This window comes from Haliotis rubra, unplaced genomic scaffold, assembly GCF_003918875.1.
Source record: "Haliotis rubra isolate DU_JTF1 unplaced genomic scaffold, ASM391887v1 Scf22, whole genome shotgun sequence".
Taxonomy (NCBI): Eukaryota; Metazoa; Mollusca; class Gastropoda; order Lepetellida; family Haliotidae; genus Haliotis; species Haliotis rubra.
In genome coordinates, this window is record NW_025766225.1 from 3915796 (window position 1) to 3937280 (window position 21485).

At 41.0% G+C, this 21485-nt stretch overlaps 2 protein-coding genes and 1 long non-coding RNA gene across 3 annotated transcripts in view; 1 reads left to right on the forward strand and 2 right to left on the reverse strand.

The window, feature by feature from the left end:
* The first annotated feature begins 5170 nt into the window (after positions 1 to 5170).
* LOC124277331 (solute carrier family 22 member 15-like) lies at positions 5171 to 16248 on the forward strand. The gene is made up of 9 exons (XM_046712985.1): positions 5171 to 5254; positions 6478 to 6773; positions 7969 to 8390; positions 8852 to 9091; positions 11111 to 11245; positions 12553 to 12635; positions 13084 to 13204; positions 14219 to 14291; positions 15494 to 16248. The coding sequence occupies exons 2-9, from the start codon at positions 6495 to 6497 to the stop codon at positions 15674 to 15676; spliced, it is 1536 nt and encodes a 511-aa protein (XP_046568941.1). The 5' UTR covers positions 5171 to 5254; positions 6478 to 6494; the 3' UTR covers positions 15677 to 16248.
* On the reverse strand, positions 13305 to 14212 carry LOC124277332. Its single transcript, XR_006898800.1, has 2 exons — positions 14031 to 14212; positions 13305 to 13942 (listed from the first exon to the last, which is right to left on the reverse strand). It is a non-coding gene; the product is annotated as an uncharacterized LOC124277332 (long non-coding RNA).
* Positions 16249 to 19698: 3450 nt separating the features above from the next.
* Positions 19699 to 21485, reverse strand: part of LOC124277333 (monocarboxylate transporter 2-like) — a 55969-nt gene continuing 54182 nt past the window's right edge. The window contains exon 7 of the mRNA XM_046712986.1: positions 19699 to 20564. Coding sequence (XP_046568942.1) covers positions 20416 to 20564 — 149 coding nt within the window. The 3' untranslated portion in view covers positions 19699 to 20415. The remainder of the gene's footprint in view (positions 20565 to 21485) is intronic.

The following is a 21485-nucleotide window of genomic DNA, read 5'->3' on the forward strand; positions in this document are numbered from 1 at the left end:
ACGGTGGCCTCCTGCCTTTCGTCAGACGGCGAACGCCAGAAATTGGCTCAACACACTGTAGCCATACTGGGGAATCGAAAGCGGAGCTTCGGCTTAATAAGCGAACGCATTATTACCACAATGCTACATCCTCCCCTCTAGCCAGGAAAGCAGGAGACCTGTGTCATGACGCTATTAAACAATAGGATACCATGACAACATAATGCACATTGAAATGTCTTTCAGTACCGGGAGTTAGCAGTCTAAGTAAACTTAGGCTCAGTATTATTCGTTACACTGCTATACTGAGTCTAACAAAACCTTATGGAAGGTCGCGTCAGGTAACCTTTTCAATTGACCAATCAGAACACAGCTTACCAAATCGCGAAAGTTGACATTCGCACATACCTTTTGAACTTTTACCTCGAAAAAGGTTTTTTCCCGAACGATTCCGAATGCTATTTTCCGTACGATCGCTTCCGAGTGATGCATATGGAGCACGCCACAACAGTGAGTAAACAGTCGCAGAAAATAGCGTTTTGTCAGTATTCAAGTGTGTCAGCTTGCGGAAATATTAACTAATGATAACCATGTCAACAGAAACCCAATAGCGTATATTCTGCAGGTCACATATCTGTGTTTTATGCGGGTTTTCATTTGTTGTGAGATCAGTGTTGGTGACCGGGGAAGAGAAAATCCATTTTGTAAGTCCCGCCGAACCCTTAATAGTAGCCGTTGTCTGTTCGGCCGTCTCGCGTTTGATTAGACGGTCATAGGTCGCTCAAAGGTTACTTGACGCGACCTTCCACAAGGTTTTGTTAGACTCAGTATAGCAGTGTAACGAATAATACTGAGCCTAAGTTTACTTAGACTGGGGCGTTAGTGAATGTGAGTCGCGATGGAGAGGGTTAGGGTGACTTGACCTCTTAACAACGTAACACCAGCTGCTTATTCTCGACATGGGAATGTATTACGGACGATTGAATGTCGTCTTACATGTTTTTGTGCAGCGTGTTATCCTGCCTGTATGTGTACAGTGTGTTGTTTTGCATGTTTCTACGCAGTGTGTTTGCGTAAGCTTAAGGGTGTTAGTTTAACGCCATGCAAATTTCAATCACTGTTTAAACACTGTGCAGACAATCACGCATGCAGTCACAAATGTGTGTGTGCGCGCGCGCGCGCACGCCCGCACGCACACACACACACACACACATATACATACATACATACATACATACATACATACATACATACATACATACATACATACATACATACATACATACATACATACATACATACATACATACATACATTAAAAGAAACCCTTAAAAACTACCTGTCACAGGGTCAAGGTGTCTTCTTGCTATGTCATCGTTTGTACATTTACAAAACCTGACACTTGTGAAGTACGAGTTGTGAAGCATATATAACTGCGCAAGCCCCTAACGAAATAAACGAGACCACCTTTATACACCTTAAGGGCATGGCGTTGAAACATAGCCATACATCAAATGGAGGGAAAGAAACATACTCTGAGGTACTGTTGCTCACCTGATAAATTCGAAATGTGAAGTATGTTAAATATCCCTGCGATATGACGGTCTGTGCATAATCGAGTCTGGACCAGATGATTTGGTGACTGATGTTATGAATGAGCATTGGCTAGAATAGTTGTGATGCGTTGACAGGTAACAAAGTCACCAAGACTAGACACTCGAAACCTTTTTTCTGCTTTGACAAGCATATGTTGCTGAAGACGAGACTAAGGAACTCGGATTCAATACTGAGAAAATTAAAGGGGAGTTGACGGCTGTATGCTGCGATGGCCCATCATGCAAGGGTGGAGGGGCTATGTCATGGGGCCGGGCTTGGTCTGTGGAGTGGGTTTGATGACAGTGCACTACGGAACAACGTTGCAGATCAACGTTGTAATACAAGTCAGGTTCATAAATACTGCATTTCTAAAGAAAGAAAAACGGTTTCCGAAGTGTTGTCTAAATGTGAGTGGAGATCGACCAGATTGATATTTCCATAACTATAATATTAATGCATTAACGGAACTCTGAATCCAAATGTCGTGCTGCTAATGATTCATAAATATCAGCTCTTTGTGTCTTGCTTCAAGATTTACCGCAAATAAAAATTTCGCTTTCTGATCATAGTGGTTCTTAAAGACATTTTTAATTTTAATGACACGAACACATCTGACCATTATGTTGATCACAGCATTCTCCTAAAGGTTCCAGCTCACTGATATCGGATAAAGTCAAAATTCAAACGGATAGTCGACCATTTCCTTAGTTCACTTTGACCTTGTTCTCCATGATCTAAACACATGCACATAAGGACTGGCTATCGATCGAAGTAACTTTGAGCGAAAATGTAAAAAAGTCTGAAAAAATGAATATATGTCATATCAATTGTTTTCGAATGGATTACTAACAATACAGCGCCCTGAACATAATTTGGAAGCAAACCACGCATTAAGTCCGCCCTTTGTATATTGTGTGAGAAAATTAATACTTTTTTCTATCACAAAATGTCAGGAAAGATATTATCGATAACATAATGTTCATATTAATAATCATTACTAATTGTTCCTATCAACGATATTTCCGATTATCGATCATTGTAGCCAGCCCTAATACACATACATGTACACACATATATATACACACACATGCATACATACACATTCAAACACATGTACACGCAAAACACTCAAATACAGTCAGACCTACACACACGCATGTACAAACACACACAGTCACACAAACACAGACGCGCGGGCGCATGTATCCTATTCCTTAGATATATCCAGACCCTTTTGGGGGTAACCTCTGCCGCCTCTCTTTTGAAGAACCACTTATTTTGGGGGTGGGGGTGGGGTGGGTAGGGGTTATGAAACAGATTCTCAGCCTGGAATAAGATACGGTTTGAGGTTGTAGTAAGCAAACATACAATATTGACCAAGAGTAACCGAGAACGGGTGAGAAGTCACGTGTGTGCTGAATGGCCACTCTACCCTTACTGTCCTAAACTACAACCCATTGTGTTTGGGAGGACAGGGGTGAGGGGTCAGTAGGACGGAGGGTTTCGGATTGGAGGATGGCAAGGCCTTTACTCCCTTTCCGACCAAACCGAGGCCCCTGACCCGGATGTCTGTGTGTCTTTCCTAAAATATACATATCCGCGTTTACGGGGTTAAAATACAGATAATTAAATAAGTTGAATATTCAAATACCTGAAAACAAAACAGACTAGTTTTCAAAAGAAAGTATTTACCTCAAAACATTACATAAAATTCACAAAAAATAAAAATGAATTAATAAAACCATACTGAGGTATGTCACACACGTACAGATCCATCCTTTCCAGGAACAAACGGCGAATCAAGTTAACTAATCGCATAAACGTCGCAAAAGATTCAAAACGACTTTTCTGATGTGACACGAAATGCACGTGCATACTCACGATATAAAACAACCTACGCGACACGTGAGCAGCACAGTAGTGGAAGGAACACAAAAGATATGCCACGTTTGGAGCAAGACAGAGAGAGAGCTAGCTGTCGGGGTGGTCCAACAAGTAGCTAACCACACTGTCAATGCCAGAACCTCAGGTCTCAAAACGAGACTTTTGGTTATTCATAGCAACCTGAATGCTCGAAGATACAGGGATGAAGTTTTGCGACCAGTTGTGTTGCCATTTATCCAGCATCAACCACGCGACATTGTGTACTAACACGATAGGTGTCGTTCAACAAGACTGACAGACGACATTCTGCACAACGCTAACATCGTTGTTTTGCCGTTGCCAGAATCCGATAGAACACTTATGTGGACCTACCTGGATCGACAAATCAGAAGACTTCCAGCGTCACCTGTCATCGCTCAACAACTGAAACTATGTATCCTACAGAAATGGCAAAGGATCGCGCCTAACGTCATTCGTCGTCTTACGTCATCTTGCGTCGACGTTGTATGGCGTGTATTGAAGCCAATGGTGGTCATACTCACTATTGAAACAACATTTGATGACATTTTCCAGAAAAAAACGCCTTGTTGATTTCTGTAAAAATTCAGACTATGATACCACATGTCTTTCAGTGTCAGTAAAACGGTACTTTCGACACTGTATGAAAATGAAATGGTGTACATTTGCTGTAGAACTGAATTCTCTATTGAAATAGAGTACTAGTTTATATGAATTTCACAGAAACGAAGGGGCGTATTTCCAAGTGATACTGTGTATGCTGTCATGTCTCAGCGACTGATGTGACAAGGGTGATGTAACTGGGTTAAACTCCGCTCTTAACAGAACTCAGGTCATTTCACGGCTTGTCAGCTTACTGTTAGAGGAGGTATGAAGTGACACAGGTGTCATGTGTGTACCGCTTTGTCAGTAACTGTGCCGACGGTTTCACCAAACTTGCAACCACAATCGGAACAAACCCAGCCACAGGATTCACTGATACGCAGATATTAGCCAGATATTAGCCTTTAAACATGAGAATACCACTTTTGTTTCTTATAAGAAAATGGCAGTTACATAATAAGTTTCCTTTCTCTGACACTTTATTATGTGTAATATGGTGCAATATACATACTTCATGACAACGGTTATTTATAAACATAATATCTGCATTATCGTGTGTAAAATGACTCATATGGCTACTTAAACCATTTACTGAAGCCAAAATATTTGAGTCATTTTACAAATTGATTGTAAAAACTGGCCTTTTATTTTATTGTGATAAAGTATTCCAAACATTTTGATGTTCAGATAACTCATCCTGTCACTGAAAATGATAGGATTAAACTAAAACAATGCATTAGTATATTTTGTGATATTTTGGCTTTCAATCAAATTGCGAGCATATTAATTAATCTGTTGTGATGTCCACAGCCCTTGTTAACATCATAACACTTTTTAATCAATTGATTTTCAGGCGATTCCTGAAATAGGCATTTTGTCAAATTGTTAATTGATTTTTCAGTCAATTCCTGAAATAGGCATTTTGTAAATTGTATAAGTTAACCATATTTGGTACATACACGATAACTTATATGAGATTCAGCACAATAACACTTATGAAACCAGCTGAACGATCTAGAGATGGAACGGTGTTGACACAACACACACACTGTTGTGAAGTTGAAAGCTATGTATTTAAAACCAAGGACATCCGAGCCTGGGCTGGGGGCGACAGGAGAACACTGTTATCATTGCACACCGGTCTGGGCCCACTCCACAGCAGGACTGACAACAGGTACGTGAGCTTCATGGGAGAAACCTTTACCTATTAGAGTCTGTCAGTGTCATTTGTGTCCAAATCAATTTTGTCCGAATTTTCTTGCACTTGTAAGCTTTGCGATACATTTGTATTAAATATGCATCTTGTAGAGACATGAGATTGCAGTTCCCTAGCGTGTGTCTAACACAAAACCTCAGGCACATGTATTTTAGCGATCACACGGTCAAGTGATTATGTTGCTCTTGCCCTCATATTTTAGCTTTCGTTACATGAAACAATTCGGATACTTTGCAGAAGACTATGCAACACTGAATATCAGGTAATTTCGTTTTCAAAAATTTGTTACAGTAGTACTTGAGGTAAATTGACAATACCTCCTTTTCCATAAAATTGTAACAGCACTGGCTGCAGGTATCCGGTACTGTCTTACAGAACACTGGTCTTTGTCTCCTGATTTCAAGTTACGTGGGCGTTTTCACGGTGTGTTAGCTTTTAGTGATGCATGAAATGACAGCGAAATGTCTGTTTGAACGGAATGACATTTCAAGGCGTGTACTACGCATTAAGAATATCAAGCTGCCTTAAAAGCTTCGTCTGCTTTAAAAATTGTTTTGTACACAACCTAAAGTTAAATATAAGTTGTTGACGTTATATATCTTCGCAAAGCGTTATAGATGGTGAAATGTACGCAATATAATGAAGCTTGATCTTTGAACGGGGAGGACATTTCATGGTGTTTACTGCATTAAGCAGTGGGTCGTTCTGGATATAAGTAAAGGTTTATGACATTGCGATCGAAAAAGGCATGTTCAAGAGAAAAGAGAACCTTTAGATCACAGTAACGTTTGCGACCCGAGAAGATCCGCGTTAGAATTGGTCTTCAGTAACCCATGCTTGTCGTAAGGGGCGACTTACGGGATCGGGTGGTCAGGCTCGCTGACTTGGTTGACACGTGGCATCGTATACCAATTGCGTAGATGGTTGCTCATGCTGTTGATTACTGGATTGTCTGGTCCAGACCAAATTATTTACAGACCGCCGCCATATAGCTGGAATATTGCTGAGTGCGGCGTTAAATCACAACCAAACAAAGAGAAACGTTCGTCATCGAGAACATTGAAGGTGTATTTCTGATTTTTCTTTTTATATTTTGAAGTTATCCCGTACGCATGGGACTATTGCACGAGTGATTTGCCTGAATACATGGCACCCTTATTGTTTCTTTTTCAACATTGTAGACGCCACGGTAACAACGATGTACACGGACGACATCATCGAGGCCGTCGGAGGCATGTCCTGGTTCCAGATCCTCATGGTTGTGTTCATATTCGGTCCAAAGACGTTGATGGCGTGGGGGATGTTGATGATGTCGTTTGCAGGGACGACTCCAGATTGGTGGTGTGTCCCAACATCTGTGTCCCCTGTTGATGAAACACAATCCATGAACAACGTCACCTTCAAATTGTGTCCCACCTCGGACAACATCACCTGTGGGAAACTGTACAGTCAGGACAAGCACACGATCGTCAGCGAGGTAAGTGACATTGATCCAGGAATGAATGCAACCCGGAATGATGAGACCAGTTACACAATGATAGGGATGCATCCACATTAATGTAGCAGACAAGATAGCAGCCCATATTCGACTGTTACCATGTTGCCATGAAGTGACAGGAACGGGTGGGTCGTGTGTAACAACGCACGACTGTTGTCATGTTGCCCTGAAGTGACAGGAACGGGTATATCTTGTGTAACTACGCACGTCTGTCACGATGTAGCCATGAAATGACAGGAACGGGTAGATCGTGTGTAACAACGCACGACTGTTATCATGTTGCCATGAAGGGACAGCAACGGGTGGATCTTGTTTAACAACGCACGACTGTTATCATGTTGCCCTGAAGTGACAGGAACGGGTAGATCTTGTGTAACTACGCACGTCTGTCACCATGTTGCCATGAAGTGACAGGAACGGGCAGATCTTGTGTAACGTCTGTCACCATCGACAAATGGGTAGGACCATCGAGTCCATGGACAAACAAGGAGCCGGTATTGCTGAGATGTAATACTTTGAAGTTGTCTTTAACTCCTGGTTTTCATACAGCCAAGGTCAGGGGAGTCAGTTCCATCATGATCAGTGACACAAACATCATATTACCTGGGCCTGCACAGTTAACGTTGCCCCTTGAAACCATCTGAAGCAATCTGGCTCGACATAGTCCACAAAAAGCAGAAGCTAACTCAGATGTCCAATGAGGACTGGTGTCATATCACGTGATATAGAGACAAGCTCGATTCGATTGAGAGTTTGTGTTTACGTAAACAATTGTTTTACAAGTGATTATGAAAGTGACAAATGTTCCCGTAGTGCCATCAACGAAAGGTGCGTATCAATACTTCTCTGTTTAAGTTTGTAATTCGTACCATTGGTTATCACAGCAAACTTGCTTAGTCTTTTGTCTCGCACTTCATTGGTCTGTTCTTTTAGACAATCTGCACACTACAAAGCCCCACATTAAAGAGAAAATCAATTACCCACATGAGCGCCAAATGCGAAGCCAATTTCTTGTGTCCAACTGTCGTTATATTGCTGGAATATAGCGGCGTAAAACCATACTCATTCACTCACTTACAAAGAAAAGCGTGTTTTCACCTTGGGCTAGTTTATCAACTCATAACAGTCATCTAATGTCATCACCCTTTCAACAAAGCGAATTGCTTTTTTGCAGTGGGATCTTGTATGTGACCAGGCTATTTTACAATCCGTTATCACATCCGTGCAAATGGCCGGAGTGTTCACCGGGGCATTGATTGGTGGACAATCTGCTGACACCATCGGCCGGAAGTGGACTTACTACATCTGTCTGGTCCTTCAAGGTGGATTGAACCTGGTTGCAGCGTTCTCTGTTAACTGGCAGATGTTTGCAGCCTTACGTTTTCTAATCGGGGTGATGATTGGCTCTCTGCTGGTGGTAAGCTACCCGTATTTTATGGAGTTCGTTGGAAAGAAATGGCGTCCCCTGGCATCATCAATGCCTATCTGGGTGACGGGTGTATGTGCATTTGCTCTGTCCAGCTATCTGAGACCTGACTGGTCGCATCAACACATCGTCGTAGCTGCACTTCATCTGCCCTTCTTCGCGGGATGGTTGTAAGTATAAACAAATCAAACCAAGATATTAGGAACTCACCAAAGTCTTGCATTAGAATTTTAACCATAGTTATTACAAATTTTATGTGGACTGAAAATGTCCACAATGGTGCTGACATGTTTCTGAGAATCACTGCATTAACATATATATTAACTTATATGCGCATCCTGCCCCGGGTTTGGAACCCACCACAAAACCCCTTGAGAATGGTTCTGCATCTTGAAAACCTGACCAAACATCTCAGTAAGAATCGATTGACGGTCTTTGAAATTATCCTACTCTACAGTTATTATCTATGTGGGTGCGAAATCAGTGTCTTTTGGAATTCAACTGCAAATCTAACTTACATATTTAACCTCTTATCTGTCTACTTCCATCAACGCTGCCAGCTTGGAATTCAACTGCAAATCTAACTTACATATTCAACCTTTTATCTGTCTACTTCCATCAACGCTGCCAGCTTTGTCCCAGAGAGTCTTCGCTGGCTGGCTGTGAAGGGTCGGACTGAAGACGCTGAGAAGGTTGTGGATCAGATGAGCCGATACAACAAGAGAGAGAAGCCCGCAAACACACTGCTGCTGCTGAAACAGGTGGCGGAAGAGGAGAAGAAACTGAGGGCGTCTGGCAGCAAGTACACCTACCTGGATGTTTTCAGGCCCTGGAGCATGTGCTGGAAGTCTCTCATCATACAGTTCATTTGGTGAGTACAGAAGTGGAAGTCTATGGAGGAAGAAGCTCCTGTCCTGCATATCCGTTGAATCCGGCTTGTTTTTGTCATGTGAGTTGTGTTGATTATGTTGAGATTGAGCGAGGAATGGGAAGAATACTCTTGGTGCAGAAAGGATGGCAAAAGTTTCAAAAATGTGACGCACTGTTGGTCAATAGACCTCAGAGGTTCCAATTTTATACTGGTTTATTTAGATGAGATTAATCTCACAAAAAGGCGGAGTAGAGTCAACTTGTGATGGCTTCAACATGAGCGTTATGGCCGATGAAGGTAACAGGAAACGAAGTACTGTTAATCTAACTTCAAATGTTACCTGCACATGGTCGAAAAACATTTGATTTATTTTGTCATGATACTTATAAACATACTTTCATTCATTTACAACCTCAAAAACATAAAAAAACATGTATTTTGAGCAAAAGTAAATATTCTCACCCATGCATCAAATCGTGTTTCGCCCATGGGATTTCTTAATAACGCTCTAAAGTCCAAGTGATATCATTATTTGTCATGATACTTATAAACATACCTTTATTCACCTACAACCTCAAAACATTAAACAAAACATGTATTTTGAGCAAAAGTAAATATTCTCGCCCATAGGCGAGATATGTTAATCTCGCTGTAAATTATGATACTTATAAACATACATTCATTCATTTACAACCCATGGGTGAGCGAGTTTAAATTTTGAGTTTTCGAATTTAATTTTTTTTTCCATCTTTTTATATTCATGACAACTGCATGCTTAATTTTGTCAAATCCCTTGTCAGTAAGTGGCCGTAGTGCGTAGAGTTTCTTGACTTTTGTGAGTCCAGAATTAAATTGTGACGTGTTGGTATTATATCTACCAAAATATCATTTTGTGATGTTACAAAATACCACCTGCAAAGATAACTGGTCCGCTAAAGTGAAGCCCTTCTCCCTCTCCATTCCCAGCATAGCCTCAGTCAGTAGTGTTTAGTCACTGATCGGTCCGAATTGGCCCGGACCGTTAACAACTTAAACCAACGCGCATTTTGGGTTGAAATTAACGTGTTTTCCCTAACATTCAGACACCAGAGACTATATTCAACCGATCTTCAATTTTCAATGTCAGCTGTTTGAACGTTAGGTGTCAAAAATCTTGCAATGCGCCTTACGTGACAATAAATTTTATGCAAAATGCTTTGTACATGTTCATTTAGGGTTATTTTTATAACTTTTCAAATGCTAGTAACTTCTATTTCTTTCAGTGTTGTGTTATACACAGTTTCTTTTTTCCGTTAGTATATTTCAATCAGTTATGACCAATGTAATAAAGGGGAGTTACTCTAAAGATTGTTTACTGACACTTTTACTGCTGCTGAGAGATTCTACAAGATGGACATTGTTCTTGCTTTGGTCCAAGGACGAAGTTTGTTGCGAGTCCCACTGGCGGGGCGGGGTGACCTCGACTTTGTTAACTGCTGAACATTAGAGACAAACAGACTGCTCTTCTAACCGGGACTATTGTGGCAATGCTATTCGTTACGGTTCAGTCCCAAGAGCAACAGGAAAAGTGACTCAAACATTACCCAGATCGTATGTCTTTAATGTCTGATGTTTACGTATTACATACACTTGCATACATATTTATAAGTTGGGATAATGTTTAAAGTAAGTGTTTTCTATTCCCCGTCCTCTGTGATTAACTAGGAAACAATTATATACATTAGTATAACTTCACTCAGTCTGCATCCTACTTGTTCTGTGTTTTAAAAATTGATATTGACTGCATGATAGAACGATGTTATATTTACCGCTAGCATGTTCTTAACTACCGTTTTAGATTGTGTTATAATGTTTTAGCTGTTATCCACAAAAGCGCAAATGTGTTTATTTTTTTCCGTGTCACTTTCTCTTTATGATTGTGCATCTGCATTTAGCTCTGTAAAATCGATACACAGGTGTTTTTTCGGTCATTCATCTTTTGTTAGATGAAATGACCAATGTTCATTGTTTCGTCGGCAGGATGTGCATGTCGCTGGTGTACTATGGGATATCATTCGGTGCAGGGAGACTTGCAGGGAATCTCTACCTTAACATCTTCCTACTGTCGGTGGTGGAGGTGCCAGCCACGCTGATGACGTTCTTCCTGACCAACAAGTATGTTTCAAACAGCGGGGCGTGCGATTAAGGGACAACCAAGGCTAACGCCTATAACCGGGGCCACCGACACTGAGGGGTCCAGTCGGGTACCAAGATAGCGTATACCCACATTTGGGGCCCCCAAAACTAATAAAACCATACTTCACAGTGTTCCTCTTGTCCAAATTCGTTGATCTGATTTAGCTGATTCACGATGGTACTTTTAAAATGTTGTTCACTTCGGTAAGCTGAGCTGACAGACTAAGAAACAAGCAGAGCACTGGACTGTTCTCATATGGCCATTTTGACCACTGATAAAATGACACCATTAGTTATCTACTTTTATGTCAGCGTTGTTATTGTGTGTATCTCAAGACAAATTGTTCTTAGTTAACTTGTGTTAAAAATATAATTACCTTGTAAAACCATTTTGCTTAAAGGTCACATGCAACGTAAAAAACAACTTTGCAGATTCTGATACCTTTCGGTATGGACTTACAGATACAAATCATCAAAAATGCAAATTCAAATTATAAAGTTGAAAAATAACGCGATGAAAAAGTGATAATTGTGTTTTAATTATGCTTGATTTTTTGGTTGCATGTGACCTTTAACAATTTTTGCAGGTGGTAATCTCTTATATAGTTAACACAGACACAGCAAACGTGCCGCCCAATTAAAAGGCAGTCAGTATACAAGTTCGCATATGAAACAATTTGGCATAATTGGAACATAGTTTCCGTCGGTTCAAAAGACCAGACCAAAACATGTTGCAAATAAATATCGACGTATGGCCAGGTGTGTGCATTGTGAACATCACCAGCATGTACATTAATCAAGTGTGCACAACAGTAGCAACGTGTGAGATAATTATTTAAGTACTATGCTAATGGTAATTCAAGCGTAAAATTGTTATAATTCACTGGATTTAGACTCAGGTATTTCCGTAGTTCCGGGTTTGCAAGATCGATCTTCACCTTCAATGTGCTGTCACGTTTCTCATTTATATGAAAATAACGAGTCTTTTTCGAGATTTACACTATTTCAATTTCTAACACTTAATAAACCAAAACATATCAGTCAACTCCGCAAGATGAGAAAGTTAGTCAACCATCTAATACATCGTTTGAAAGTTTAAAGTAATATCGAAATAATTAATATGACAAGGCATCCCCATGTGATGTATATCATAGACGTGTACAACAGCAGTGCATATGTAACAGTGTAATATACAGACCACAGGATATAGTTGGTGTGTCGGATATTTGTATGTATATTTGTATCCTTCTGTCTCTCTTGAATAACGTTTTAGTTTATCTGTACAGGATCGGCAGAAGATGGGCGGCTTTTCTGTTCTTTGTTACATCCACTGCGGGCTCCTTTGGTATTTGCATTGTCGCTAAAACAGGTGTGTATCTGATCCTTTCACTCCGATACCATACGTGTCCGCGTGGCTATCCTACGACCCTTCTGAAGCATCAGGTTTACACTACGGGGACTTCGCGCCCGCCCAAGCTAAATTACTGATTTGTAGGTGCATGAAATAGATATAAATCTACTTTGAACGAGTTGGTCTTACGCTCCCTTTTAGAGAGACAATAATTTCACGCTAGTTCAGGCGCAGAAAACAAACAATTATATATCAGTTAACGATCATATTTTACTGATTTTAAAATCACTTTGTACATCAATATTTATGAATGAGATCTATTCTTTTAAAAACCGCAATTTTTAATGAAAATTAACTTGACTACAAGTTCCTTCCTGTTTTAATATTGAAGTATTTCTCCCTTGGGATGTAAAAACTAGAACATGAACTGGTGTTCGTTGCTGTCAGCGCAGTGTATGTTTTTCAGTCGCTGAGGATGAACAAGGAATCATTGTCAACGTCTTGGCTATGGTGGCCAAACTTGGGGTTGGTGCGGCTTGGTGTGTGATGCAGTTGTTGTCAAGTGAGACGTACCCAACTGTCACAAGGTATACTGGACCCAAGCAAGAACATTGTAGCGACTTACCCCACCCTGACAAGTAACAGTATGTCACGATAGCATATCAAAATGTAACAAAGCAATACTGGGATAAAAGTACTATAATGCAACCTATTCATCTCTCACAAGTAACAGTATGTCACGATAGCCTATCAAAATTTAACAAGGCAATGATGGGGTAAAATTACTGTAATGCAACCTATTCATTTCTCACAAGTAACAGTATGTCACGATAGCCTATCAAAATGTTACAAGGCAATGATGGGATAAAAGTACTATAATGCAACTTAATCATGTCCCACAAGTAACAGTATGTCACGATAGCCTATTCAAATGTAACAAAGCAATGATGGGATAAAAGTACTATAATGCAACCTATTCATTTCTCACAAGTAACAGTATGTCACGATAGCCTATCAAAATGTAACAAAGAAATGATCGAATAAAAGTACTATAATGCAACTTAATCATGTCCCACAAGTAACAGTATGTCACGATAGCCTATCAAAATTTAACAAGGCAATGATGGGATAAAAGTACTAAAATGCAACCTATTCATTTCTCACAAGTAACAGTATGTCACGATAGCCTATCAAAATGTAACAAAGAAATGATCGAATAAAAGTACTATAATGCAACTTAATCATGTCCCACAAGTAACAGTATGTCACGATAGCCTATCAAAATTTAACAAGGCAATGATGGGATAAAAGTACTGTAATGCAACCTATTCATTTCTCACAAGAAACAGTATGTCACGATAGCCTATCAAAATATAACAAGGCAATAATGGTATAAAAGTACTATAATGCAACTTATTCATCTCTCACAAGTAAAAGTATGTCACGATAGCTTATCAAAATGTAACAAAGCAATGATGGTGAGAGGAAGACTTGACTCTTGACAGTTACACAAGTTGCACAAGTGCAAGAATGTAAATTGCAGTTATTAATTTAGTACATAGCTTTTACGTTTCTGTTTTATTTGTTGTTTTTTAATTCAGAAATTTGGGCTATGGTGCAGCTAATACAGCAGCTCGCATTGGGGGAATACTTGCTCCATACATATTTGCAACGGTAAGTTCATTGGAGTGAGATATATTAGTTAGTTAATTAATGTGGTGAGATGGGAATGTAGGCATTAATTGAAACGAGTATTTGCTATCAACTTTATGAAAAAGGTGTTGTGTGTTAAGCCGGAGTCAGGGCACATAACGTTTACAGTAATACATTTAGCCATTGAGTGAGTAAGTGAGATTGGTTTTACGCCCGCTTTTAGCAATATTCCAGCAATATCACGGCGGGGGACACCAGAAATGGGCTTCGCACGTTGTACTCATGTGTGGGATCGAACCTGGGTCTTCGGTGTGACGAGCAAACGCTTTAACCACTAGGCTACCCCACCGTCCCCTTAGCCATTGAACTAGAGCTAATTCAAATGCGTTATGTGTTAGCTGTATGTGACACAATGTATTCATAAGGCAAGAGTGGGGATTATGGATGAATGTAGGAAGATATTGGTCAGTTGAGCTATTTCTCGATTTGTTAAAGTGAAAATGGTTAATAATACAAGCTCTGGAAGAAGGATTTCGTGGCATTATGGAAAAGGTGGGGAATCGGTTGACCCTAACTTTCACATGATTCTAATATGATAAAATAATACTGGTAATTTATACAGCACCCGTATCCACGCTCTTGTTCATACTATTACACCTGTAAACCCAAGCTGCATGTAAAGAGTTTGTAGGTTAACAGTCACTTATCCCACCGGGTACCCATTCACTGCTGGGTGAACAGAGGCAGTTATTGAACACACTCACTTTCCTAGGGTGAGACCACATGTGTCACATGTGATTGTACGGCAGTATGGCAGGTGAGACGGGTGTATAATACAATAACGTTGTATGACTTGTTATATCAATGTTCACTTTGTGTATAATTTCATACTTCATCATAATAAATATCACGTCAAACATACGAGCATAAGACCTTTCACCTTCACTAAGGTGTGTCATTACCACAAACGCACACGCAGCTCGAGATCCGTTCCCTATCCTACGTATGAACTGTATTAAAAGAAATGCTACTGCCATGAGTTTTATAGTTTTGGTTTGCTTGGTGGTTAACTGTTTAACGCCGCTTTCAGGAATATTCCAGCTATAAGGCGGCGGTCTGTAATTAATCGAGTCTGGACACGACAATCCAGTGCTCAACAGCAGTTTTATAGAGTGAGAGTTGTGTTGTTGAACTGTTAAATGAATCCTTGATAATTTCTACAGGGAGCAGATGGTGACCTCGTGGTACCTTTCGTCATCGTTGGGTCGACAATGGCCGCCTGTGGAGTGCTATCTCTGGTCCTGAAGGAGACGAGGGGTCAACCCCTGGCTGACTCCATTGGGGGCCAAGTGAACTCCTGTGGGGACGTGGTCTCAGCAGCGGATGTGGAAAAGACCAAGTTGTAACAGTACTGGCTCCTATACATTGAACAACAGCTTATGGACAGAATCATTAGGAAAATATATAGACTTTCAGTACCCAGTACCCCAGGGGACAGCATCGACACGTCATGTACCAGTTCTTGGATGGATTCTGTGACCATAGGCGACAGTGATTGACTCCAGCACAGTACCTGAACCCATCGCCTCCAAAAGCTTGTCTTTAAATGGCATTCAGAAGTGATACACATAAAAGGGGAATTTTCTGGATGCCAGTTTCTGTAAAATGAGGAACATGACGGATAGTGATATGTGTACAAGTGAAAATAACAACAGTGATAAGATGCATGCGTCTGGCTCCTGGCTTCTATTTATCCATTGCCATCACCAATCAGAGCCAATTAGCTACTAGCGTTTCCCTTGTTAAATGTCAACTTTTGTTATTTTATCACTTTTGTGACAAGCGACAAACAGGTTTTATAAAAGCAATATTCAGAGCTATTATCAGGTAGCTTCCATTGGTCAACTTCATGTAACCTCGAAAAGTTTAATCTTTGCATAATAAACCTCTCTATTGTGGAGTGCGGCCTAAAACTAAACTCACTCACTCACTCTCTATTGCTCCAGAAGTAAAGCACCATTGCGGAAGGAGCACGTACAATCTCTAAATCATCATCATCATCATATCATTATCATCAACAACCAGAAGTAGTTTCCACATATTGCTGTACGTTTATCTCCTTTGTCTTCCTCGTTCATTCTTCTTAGGTACTTGACCACACGTTGAAAGTATGAAATGGAGACACTGACGGGCGAAAGAATGATCCTAAACATAAACTTTCTGAAAAGATGACAAAGAATACAAAACAAAATAATTCCACATGATTATGTGGTGTGCGCACAGTAATAACAGATAATTGATGATAATGACAGATAATGAAAATGACAGATAATGATGTGTCGAGTGTTCAGTTATTCCATAGCTCGTGTACTCAACCTTCGTGTCAAATAGGCTGAATCTACACAGATCAGTCGATAAGGCGTATAACCCCCATTGGCACATAGGCATGCACATGAACGTGAGGCTGACGGCTGCTGGAATCCGGCGCTATTCCTCAACCTTGTTGTTTTGCTTGTTTTGTTTTGTTTTTTGTTGTTTAACACCGCAATATTCCAGCTATATGGCGGCGGTCTGTAAATAATCTAGTCTTGACCAGACAATCCAGTGATCAACATCATAAGCATCAATCTACGCAATTGGGATACGATGGCATGCACATGAACGTTAGGCTGACGGCTGCTGGAATTCTTGTGAGTGGATAACTATATATATAGTTACCCGAACTAACAACGTTAAGCTTTTGACGTGAACTACTCCAATCCAGCACCATCCCTCAACCATTGCCTGAGCAGGGCCTTCTCTTGTGAGTCGAGAACTATATAGTTACCCGAACTAACAACGTTAGGGTTCTGACGAGAACTACTGCAATCCAGCACCATCCCTCAACCATTGCCTGAGCAGGGCCTTCTCTTGTGAGTCGAGAACTATATAGTTACCCGAACTAACAACGTTAGGGTTCTGACGAGAACTACTGCAATCCAGCACCATCCCTCAACCATTGCCTGAGCAGGGCCTTCTCTTGTGAGTCGAGAACTATATAGTTACCCGAACTAACAACGTTAGGGTTCTGACGAGAACTACTGCAATCCAGCACCATCCCTCAACCATTGCCTGAGCAGGGCCTTCTCTTGTGAGTCGAGAACTATATAGTTACCCGAACTAACAACGTTAGGGTTCTGATGAGAACTAGTACAATCCAGCACCATCCCTCAACCATTGCCTGAGCAGGGCCTTCTCTTGTGAGTCGAGAACTATATAGTTACCCGAACTAACTGATGAGAACTACTGCAATCCGGGAATCAACTAATGCCTGCACAAAGCGAACTTGTGTAGAACTGCGATCCGGCTGTCCAGAATGGTTCTCAGATGCTTTAGGGGGACATGGTTGAAGGTCAAGTTTAGTAAAAACTCTGGTGACTACAACCAGAGCATGTTGACACATCCATGGCAATGGGTAGCCCCTATCTGTATCGTACCTATGACGTGAGTTAAAAAATAACTTAAGACAGACGTCAGTCAGTTCCTACGAGTTTTGTCTACTTGGTGTGAGTGAGTGTGGTTTTAACGCCTCTTCTAGCAATGTGTCACTACTATCATGATGGAGACACCAGAAACGAGCCTCATTCATTGTACCAATGCAGGGAATCGAATCTGGGTTGTTGGTATGACGAGCGAACCCCTAACCACGGGGCCACAAAACCACGGTTTTATCGTGTTGAATATATGTATGACATACATGTATGGCATGGCACGGAGCCATTGAGTGTTAAAGGAAACATGTTCAACTAACAGATCCTTCTCATCAACGCCATCTTACCCGTGAAGATCCGAGATCGAATTGGTCTTCACCAACCCCTACTTGTCGTAAAAGGCGACTAGCGAGATTGGGTGGTCAGGCTCGCTGACTTGGTTAAAACATGTCATCGTATCCCAATTGCGTAGATTGATGCTTATGATGTTGATCACTGGATTGTCTGGTCCAGACTCGATTATTTACAGACCGCCGCCATATAGCTGGAATATTGCGGTGTTAAACAACAAAAAACAAAACAAAACAAGCAAAACAACAAGGTTGAGGAATAGCGCCGGATTCCAGCAGCCGTCAGCCTCACGTTCATGTGCATGCCTAAGTGCCAATGGAGGTTATACGCCTTATCGGCTGATCTGTGTAGATTCAACCTTTTTGACACGAAGCTTGAGGACACGGGCTATGGAATAACTGAACACTGGACACATCATTATCTGTCATTATCATTATCTGTCATTATCATCAAATATCTCTTAAAGGAAAGGATATTTCTGGAATGTTCATCTTGGAATCTGGCACACATGTCATAAGATAGTGGCCAAACAGTATTATTGAGCTTGACTAACTGTCCGTATTCGTATGTTTACTATTTTAGATGAATTGTGGAACATTGATCTGACGCCTGAATGTATTCATAATGAAATCTGACAAAGGGTTTATTTAATTTTATTACAAATTCATTTTAATCTTTCAGTTCGTAAGCCCCAAAGAGACAGCGGGAAGGTCTCCGACAGGCTATGAATGGCAACTCAGCTTAAATCACATTCGCACTATTACAGCTTCAGATCATACAAAGATATATGAACCTTACACATGGCACTGATTAATATTGAGGATGGCACTCACTGGTGAGAGACCGCCTCCGTGGTGTAGTGGGTACAGCGTCCGCCTGGAGAGCGGAAGGTCGCGGGTTCGATCCCCGGCCGCGTCATTAAAAAAAAACGTTAAAATATGGTACTTGTTGGTCCCTACCCGGCGCTCGACATTAATCGGTACTGGTCGGCTCGGAATCAGTATAATGTGTCTGAGTGGGGTATTCATGCTTCACTGCGGCATGGTATCTCAGTGGGCTAGCACTATAAAACCAGCTTAAGTCTGGGCTAGTACAAGCAGCCGCACATGCACGTCGTCATATGAGCGAAATATTCTAAAGCACGACGTTAAACCCAATTCACCTCACCTCACCTCACTGGTGAGCCTATTTAATCAGGTTATTAGGCACTGGTTATTAGAGAGTGATGTCAAATAATATTTTTTAAAGTAATAGCAGTACAACAATACTTTCACTTACAATTTGTGTATGTAATATTAATGTTCAAGATGATGTCTGGCTAATATATAAAGGGCCTTAATACATGTACGTACTTATCATGAATGTGCCTCATCCATCTACTCCTCCGAAATAGCAGTTTTTGATTATATTTGTTCAAAACTTTACAGATGATATACCATTATAGCTGAAGCATTACAATGTCTTCTTTCCTTAATTTGGTATACTTTACAATAAATACACATTTTCATCAACGATTGTATTGGATGTGAAGGTGTGTACACAATAGTCTACTTGATCAACATCAACAGGTGCTATTTATATGCCACCACAATATATGTTTTCATTGGATTTCGAAGTATTGTGGTTTGTTATAATATTTCATTCTAATACACATCTGTTCAAATAGATTTCAACTCATTAACATCGGGTTTTACTATATACCCGACAGTAATACGTCTTATCCCTCTCAATTGGTAATCTTTAGTTGCAAGTTTTAAACAATAAGGATGGTAGACGTAGGTAAGTAGTCTTATTGTATGAAGCGTACTATAAATGCAAGCGTATACAGACGTCAGCACTGACGGGAGAGGAGTGTTCGTAAAAGTATACTTAATCTACAGCACGGTCGTCAACAAGTACTATATTACTTAATGGTTGTAAAGATACCGATATGTTATTAAGATTGGCAACAGTTCATTGACACCAGGTCTTACTAAAATATTATACTTACTAACTAATAGTAAACTTTGATTTCTTTTTGTAAGAATTACAGATGGCATAAATAGCTTAGATGGGAGACGTCGTGTCATCAGTGTTATGCAGTGCAAGCTTAACTTGAGGAAGCCCCACGTCCCGATTCTTGATCACAATAACAATCACTGGTTGGGATGGTTTGGTAGATTTATCAATGCCAAGAGAAGATAGTTCACTATTTGCCTCAAAGGGCAGACTTTTGACCAATAATATTTATGCATGAGTTGGTCACAGTCATTTAAGGTCCAAGTGATTAAGGCCCGTCTGTTTTAACTGTCTTCTAACAAAACAATAACAATGGTAACAAACTATCACAGCATGATGTCGTCCTTTGATTTGCGCTCTTCTAGGGCAATGGCTTCAACTTCACTTGGGTCCGCAGTGTCATGGAGAGTCTTCGGTGACTTTCTGAAGGTTGTAGAGAGGAATCCACAGACGGTGCAAGAGAGGAACATCACACCTGATGGAACAAGAGGCACAGTGAGTGAGTGAGTGGGTCGGTGGGTGAGTGCGTCGATGGGTGAGTGAGTGAGGGTGTGAGTGGGTGGGTGAGTGAGTGAGTGAGGGTGTGAGTGGGTGAGTGAGTGAGTGCGCCGGTGGCTGGGTGAGTGAGTGAGGGAGTAGGTCGGTGGCTGGGTGAGTGAGTGAGTGAGGGTGTGAGTGGGTGGGTGAGTGAGTGAGTGGGTGGTTGGGTGAGTGGGTCGGTGGGTGAGTGAGTGAGTGAGTGAGGGTGTGAGTGGGTGAGTGAGTGAGTGGGTGTGTAAGTGAGTGAGTAGGTCGGTGGGTGGGTGAGTGAGTGAGGGTGTGAGTGGGTGGGTAAGTGAGTGAGTGGGCCGGTGGGTGAGTGAGTGAGTGAGGGAGGGTGTAAGTGGGTGGGTGAGTGAGTGAGTGTGAGTGTGTGAGTGAACAGTATTCCAGTTCTATCACGGCGTGTCACCGTTATGAATGGTGACATTCCGACATGATGCGGGCGTTTATCAATTTGATGAAAGCATTGTCAGAAAGGTGAGTGAGTGAGTGAATCATTGCAACGGTATCACACGTCACACGAGCCAGACAAATGCAACATTAATAGGGAGGATCATTTAGTTTACTTGGGAGAGGAGTCATTGACCATTTCTTGGATGGTCAGACCTGACTGAGGGACACACACAGGTTACAAAATGTCCTTATATAGGACAAGCGTGGGCAGATTACAAAGTGAAACTCTTGAACAAGAGCTGACAACACGCAATAAAGTCAAAGCCACAAATAGTTATGTTGTGCCCATTCTCTCTCATTCTTTTGGCGTTGTTGATTTTATCAAACAGGAAATGTAGGGCACACGAGTTTATATGCAGTGTGGTGAAAAGCAGAGCGACCATGCACTATACTTCGTTTG